At 40.9% G+C, this 7581-nt stretch overlaps 1 protein-coding gene across 1 annotated transcript; it reads right to left on the bottom strand.

Moving 5' to 3' along the window:
• Positions 1-528: 528 nt before the first annotated feature.
• On the bottom strand, positions 529-4531 carry tnni4a (troponin I4a; the record flags this gene model as incomplete). Its single annotated transcript, XM_080851706.1, has 6 exons — positions 529-794; positions 1255-1422; positions 1967-2056; positions 2449-2580; positions 2918-2959; positions 4508-4531. The coding sequence occupies 6 exons, from the start codon at positions 4529-4531 to the stop codon at positions 708-710; spliced, it is 543 nt and encodes a 180-aa protein (XP_080707832.1). The 3' UTR covers positions 529-707.
• Between the last annotated feature and the right edge of the window lie 3050 nt (positions 4532-7581).

The following is a 7581-nucleotide window of genomic DNA, read 5'->3' as shown; positions in this document are numbered from 1 at the left end:
AAACTCTGAACAAAATGTATAACTGAGCATTATGGCAAACATATAAATATATGACTGTGGCCATCAGTATTAAACTGTTTAGGTGCTAATGCTGAAACGTCTGTCATCTGCACAGGCCCTGAGCAGTTTTTTAAATTTGATTTAAATATCTAGAGATGCCTTTGTAATTCAAGTCTGAAAAATTCACTGCATACAACAGGAATAATCCTTATCATGATATGCTGTACTGTTTTAGCGCCCTCTGCTGGGTGGAATTGCAGCCTAGGTTTCTTGAAAAAAAGAGCAAACAGTGTTTCACCCTGAGTTTGGAGGTGTAGCGCCATCTACTGTTCTTAGAGAATCTTAGAGAATTCTCTCAGGAGGGATAATTATTAGGTACACATTTTATCAGTCATTTTATGGTCGTTTTTTTTTGTTTATTAAAGATACATAAAATAAGCACATTCAAAGGATAATCTTTCCTTTAAATATGCATAACATGAGAGATGTTTATGCACTGTGGACATATATAACACTCCCCTCCCTCTGTTTTTCATCCTCCAGTTCACATCAACAGCGAACACATCTTTATTATTCTCAGTTGTTCATATTGGTTTGCTTCACAATCAGGAGAGCAATTATCTCCCCCTACAGGGTGTGTGCAATACTACAGCATACAATACATATCCATGGAAGAACATAATGCCCAAATCTCGGTGTCTTTTGGTCTACTTGTCTGCGTCGAACATCTTCTTTCTGCCGTCCATACCTGACATGGCCTCCACATTCTTACGCCAGTCTGTCACCTCTTCCTTCTGCAGTTATCACGTGTATGGGCACACACACACACACGCACACGCACACACGCACGCACACACGCACGCACGCACACACACACACACACACACACACACACACACACACACACACACACACACACACACACACAAACACACACACAATGTGAAGTAAAGAGCCACAAGATGCTATAAGATACACATATTGGCTTTTAAATAACTAACTTTTGAAGTGTTCCCAGGGAGTATGCCCACTGTAGAACTTTATGATTGGCATTACCTCAAACGAAAATAAACTATTGAATTCATACACTATCCTTGCTTTTATACGCACACACACCCTCTTCTGACCTCTGCCACTCGTGACCCCTATTGGTCATTTGTATGTGTGCAGCTGATCTCCTTTGAACCCTGGTCAAATTTGACTTCTTCCTGTTCCTTAATACTTCCTGTATTACACTGATGAAACAGAACTCACCTTCTCCTCCTCCTTCTTGACGGTCTTAAGGTTGGCCTTGAAGTCTGCTTTCGTTGATTTGGCTTCGGCGAAGCCTCCTAGCATGTCTCCGGGTGACTTCTTTACCCGCTTCAGGTTGGGTCTCTTCTTTCCCTTTAGGCTAATGACCTTCTCGCTCAGGGAGTTGAGCTGAGGGGCAAAGACATGAGGAAGACGTACTGAGGGCATTTATTAGTTACAGCTGGCTTCACTTGGCAACAAGTGTCCATTACTACTGTGGTTGTGCATACAACACTACTACAAGACGTCAATACGCATCCTATGTTAATACATGTTATTGCTAGATACATGTTTGGTTAAGGTAAGTGATGTGTGCCAATATCGACATAAAAAAAGGATGTTGTAAGGACCAGAAAGGTCTTTGTTGTTCTCACGGTTACAGTGTAAGTGACTTTATATGCACATTTAATGGGCTCCAATTTTGAAGACAGTGATGCAATGAAACTAATATCTTGACAATTTCTTGCATTTACATTTTATAGGATATTGTTGCTTGTTTTTCTCTCCCTTTAGGGCAAGCACATTACGCTGTTTTGCCGCAACACTAAAACCAAATGCAACTTCAACAATCATAGTCCTAATATGCATATTGACTCAGTTTGCTACAACACAAGCACACAAAACAGATAGTTTCCTGATTTTCCCCAAACACAATGACGAGTTAGGCAATTACCTCGACATCATTCCGAGCCACCCTTAGTTCCAGATCATATCGCGCCTCATCCACGATGTCAATCTTTCGGTGCAATTCTTTGCATAGCTCCTGGGAAGAGATGATTCATGATGCAATCTGGAGAATTAATGCAGAGCTCAACCTAATAACAACAGCATTCTCAGATAACAGCCTAACTGAGGCGAATGCACTCTCATAAAAGACAATGCCATCAAGAAGCCCCAAGAGTTATTTTGCTAGTCTCTGCAAAGCTCCAAGAGGTTCCAGTGAGAATTGTCAGATAAAGGATTTTTTGAAGAATCCTTTTTCATTATTCTTCGATCTCAGCTTTGTATATGTTCAGCTGACAGGAACTCCTGGAACTACAAAATTGTTCCTTAGCATGGGGAAGGTTCAATAGAACCTTCAATAGAACTTTTTGTGGTAAATTGTTCTAGAATGCTCTGTGGTCATTGTTCTGGGTTCCTATCCCAACCTGGTACCTGCAGCTTCTCTACAGAGAGGCCTGAGAGTTTGAGTGGGGGTGCGCTTTCGTTTAGTGCGTTTTCTCTCTCCACGCTCTTGTCCTCTTCCTCTTTTACCAGCAGCTTCTCACCCTTCCTTAGGATTTTGGTCTGGGAGTGGAGGTCAGGTGGACAAGAGAGAAAAAAAGAGTACTCAGATTTGAAGAGAAAACTAATAACTCTGTTGGCATTTTAATCAAAACAAAAGCTTTTCACACATATCTTCAAAAACATGAAATATGCAGATGTGCTTTTCATTTATTTGTTAACCAATCTCAAGACTTAAGATAGCTTTATGCAGACACTTATAGTATGGTTGCCATATAATGCATCTTAGTATATTTTAGCTTCACACCTATCTTTAACGGTCATTTGAAATAGATTAAGTGCCTTATGAAAACTTCTGAACAATTAATGTGTGGAGAGGGAATGAAAGAACATAAAGTACCTTTAACAGCAGCCGGCGGGTGGCTGAGTACTTTGACTTCTTCTGCAGTGGGGGAGGGGTGGGGGGACATTAAAACGTTTTTTATTTTATTTTTGTATCATAGAGACATCGCTGTGAAAGCAGCCCCATCTGTTAAACCCAGAAAGCCGTTTCAGTCCAAAGTGCTCAGGAGCTATTTAGGCGATGCATTGGCAAATCTGCCAGCTATCTCAAATAGCCAATTTTTTTTTTACAATGTAAAGATGCTGGTGTTGGTTAAATTGCTACCTATTTCCTATCATTTGTCATGCTTTTTACTTGTCTATAAAATGTCAACAAGTAAGATGGCAGCCCAAGTCAAAGAAAAAGAAAAAAAGCATTTTCTAATCAATAGCTTTCGGCAGCATAATTAAACAGTTAGAGAATGACTGGGAGCATTTTAAAAGGGTGAGTTTGGGACAACAGCAAACACAAGAGAGGCCTCACATATATAACAGGGATGAATTGATTTCAGACATACTGAGTTATTAAGACAGCAAACAAACACTGAAACATACAAAAACAGACCACAGATTAAAGTAAAGTAAAGAAACAAGGGAGATATTTTATTCATAGAGTATGGCAATGTTTGAGTATACAGAAAAAAATGTATATATATATATACATATATGAGGAAAATACTGGAATTGAATCAGCAATAATGGTGAGATGATGTCCCCTAAGAAAATATTATAAATTATATATATTAATATAATAATAATATAAATATTGTGGAGACTCTAAGATCCACTAGTCAAAGTGTATAATCTGAGGATGTGTGCATGTCATTTTGAGCTGCTGAGCAACTCCAGGGTAGACTCTTGACGTAACAACATTAAGAAGCCAGTGAGAACATGCATTAGGGCATTAGTGGAAGAAAATGTCTGAGTGATTTGTTGGTGTCTGAGGTTTGTCTAGATTAGCCAACCAATGGAATGGAAGTATTCTGTCTAGGCGTGATACAAACAAACAATGATGGCTCCTCTAAAGGCTCATGACTAGACACTGGAGTGCATGCCGAGAGTTGTCCTTCACACAGGAAGAAACAGAGGTGCGCTTCAGTGTGCAATTAGAAGTATTGTGAAGCAACACTCTTACTATTAGCTAATTGAATCGCCCACTTCAGGTTTTCCCACTTCAAGTCTGGTAACAAAGGACCACATGCTTACCGTGGGTGTTCACACAGGACAGGTCACTCAAACATGTCCTGTACACAGACACAAACACTCCATTCAAAAACTCCATGCAATGTTTTGTGGTGAAATTCATACAGGCAAAAGTGAGAAGGTGAGGCCCAACAGCGTTCGAGGGACTTTTGACATGCGGACAGAGACACCACATGACCCAAGCCGATGACAACAAAGAGTCATTTCCCTCCCTCCCTCCCTCCCTCCCTCCCTCCCTCTCTTTCTCTCTCTCTGTCTAAAATACACACACAGGCACACACACACACACACACACACACACACACACACACACACACACAAGCACACACACTCACACACACATACACACACACACACACACACACACACACACACACACACACACACACACACACACAAACACTACCACTCCTCCTAACTGCCTGCGCATACCGACTTCTAATAGTGAAGGTTAGTGGTTTAGAGTTATTTGCCTTTGAAACGTATCTCTATATATATTAGAAAGTTATTGAAGTAGATAAATAATGTCAACAGATGAACTTACCGGCCTTTTCAAGAAGAATTGAGATCATAAACAAACATAAACACATAAGCGTAAACAAACACACCAGATGGTAAACATTCAGAATTGATGTATTTTTCTACACCTTATGCTCACCAAAGACTCACTTCAGTAGCCCTCTCTAACATTCAACAGTACAGTACACCTCTCATCATTTTCAGCTCGCTACACAAGATATATATTACAGTACGTAGAGAGTAGTTTTAGGAACAATACACATACACACAAACTATTACTATGCATCTTTGATCTCTCTCAAAGTATGCATTAACCCACACACACACACACACACACACACCCACGCCAAAAATAGTGACCTGAAAATACTTGTCACAATATCAAGGTTTTGATTTACAGTGGTCTGACAAGCACCCAGTTTTGTGCTCCTGCAGTAAAACACACACACACACACACAGACACACACACATACTTACCCTTCAGACATAGTTGTCTGCTCTGTTGCCTGACCTGTAAAGAAGCCCAAACACGCCCGGTCAATATTCCAGAGCGCTTTCATATCGACACATCACAAGCATAGCAAAACAAGCGCCACCCATATGTCAAGGATTAGCATTGTTCTCCATTTATATCTGCATTTGTATGTGCATGAGACAAGCCTGTGACCTAAACCTTGCCTTAAGACAGAGCCAGGCAATACAACTGCAGTAATGGGCAAATGATCTAAAAGGCCTGTTGGGTAACTGTTGCTACTGTGAAACTGAAAATGTGATACTAGCTCGGCTAAACAGGAATTAGAAATATACCATAAATCAAAAAAAGCTGAAAACTGACAATTACAGGGTTTATTTTTCACATAATGTTATCAAAATGTAGGAAAATACATTTGTTTAGTGCACTGGTGTAAAATGTAAAATGTAAAATACCCCAGTAAAAAACAGGTCACATTAAGAGACATGACTTATTTTGTTCTGGCAAATCTTTCAGCCTCTCAGGTTTATAATGATGACCCAATGAATGGAATATCCTTTTTTGATGCTCTCTATTGAGCGGTGTGACGGGTAAGGCGTTATCACGTAAATAAATATTCAATAACAAGTTCTGTAAATTAATTAAGTCTTGCTTTAAACATAAACAGGCAATTAACACATGAACATTTCCCACAGAACATTATAAGACTGAAAATGCCGGCGCCATGTCGAGAGGGGGGCCTTCATAAATAGTCATGTGAAGCAGCGCTTCTTTTTATAGGCAGCGCTTAAATTATTTATTTTCTTTCTCCGGTGCTTTGTATTACAGGGTCAAGCCTCAGTCCCCTCGAAGCGCAGTTGAGAAGTGTAACTGTAATAGAGACAATTAGAGGGCATCCTCGGCGGACGCTCCAGACGGTGCCCTCTGACCCCTGCAGACACCTCCCAATACCTCTCATCCCCTTCAGGCCAAAGCCCCCATTAGAGTCTCCGCAGAGAACAGGGGAAATAAGGACAATGGCTGTTAGTCACAGTCAGAAAGAGGGAGAAGGAAGGACAATGAGAAAGAGAGAGAGAGAGAGAGAGAAAGAGAAGGTGAGGGAGAAAGGAGTGAACAAGAGGGAGGTTGATGGACAGAGCGAGAGAGAGATAGAGGGAGATAAAGAGAGATAAAGTGAGCAAGGGAGAGATGGTGAGGGATGGGGGACGAGTGTTACAGACACATGGGGAAAGCAGAGACATGGATAAAGGAGAGAGACAGAGAGAGAGAGAGACACACAAAGTGGGAACAAAACACCTTCAGTCTTGACCTTCAAGCCCCAGTGGATGGATTCACACTCAGGGCTCAAGTGAATTAGACCCTTGGCCACGCCATCAGACCCAACCTCTCAAAAGAATGACAGGAACAAAAGCCTCTTGTAGCGGTTCTGATATGCCCATGCCACTCTGCACGTCAGGAATGACGTCTGTGATTCCACATTCCAAATGTGACATCCATTAACATGAGTCATGGGACTCACACAGTCATACCCCCGCCTTGATGCCTCCTTTCTTCTCCTCCTCTATGGTCCACCTATTTAAAGAATCACACTTCCTTCTCCAGACCCTTGTCTAATGTCGCTGCATAGCTCTGGACGATTGAACCTATTAAATAAGTGAACTGTGTAGCTCTGCTTCTTCTCGCCATTTAACTTCACCTGTATGACATTAGACTGTGGGGGTCATCGTACAGAGGACATACGCTGGGGTCACTGCGAACTCATAATTAAAGCCTGATTCAATCCAGCGTACGAGGTGTTAAATTACACTACAGGTGCCTAAATGAATGAATGTGTTAGAGGTCAAACCACATCCACATTCAGGGAAGATTTTAAATGCCAGAGTAAGTCATCTGCTGCCTTAGGTGAAGTTGATAAGTGATAGAATGCTTCAGAAATAGTGTTTCCGTTTAAGGAATGGAACAGTAATTATATTATAATAATTGTATAATTATTATATTATATTACAGTATATTTCATTATACAATATTATAGTTCCTTTGTTAATTAATTAATTAATGAATTAATGAACACTAATTAGAGAGAAGCATAACATAGCATGAATACTACATTCATAACCAAATATGCCTAAATTGTATATACTTACAAAGGTATATGCAGTAGCACACACATACTCAGTAGAGTATGTTACACTGTACTTCACTCTACTTCACAGCTACTTCACTTCCTGTCCTTTACAACCAGGGCACTTTAATATAGACTGTAGGGGCCAAGGACACTGCTAAAATCAGCCATTTTCTGCATTTTAGACGGGCACCTCTGGTGTTGTCCTGTTGCCTGAACTGACTGGTGACATTGAACTGGTCCCTTGATGGAAAACTGACAGAGCCTCTTTAGATGAGGGCACAGAAAAACCGAACGGCGGTTTGTGCCAGGGCTGTGGACCTGGCATAGTTGTCTCTGTTCACCCTGACGGTGGGGGAGGGGTGGG

Source organism: Sprattus sprattus (assembly GCF_963457725.1).
Source record: "Sprattus sprattus genome assembly, chromosome: 14".
Taxonomy (NCBI): domain Eukaryota; kingdom Metazoa; phylum Chordata; class Actinopteri; order Clupeiformes; family Clupeidae; genus Sprattus; species Sprattus sprattus.
This window is presented reverse-complemented; position numbering and strand designations above follow the sequence as displayed.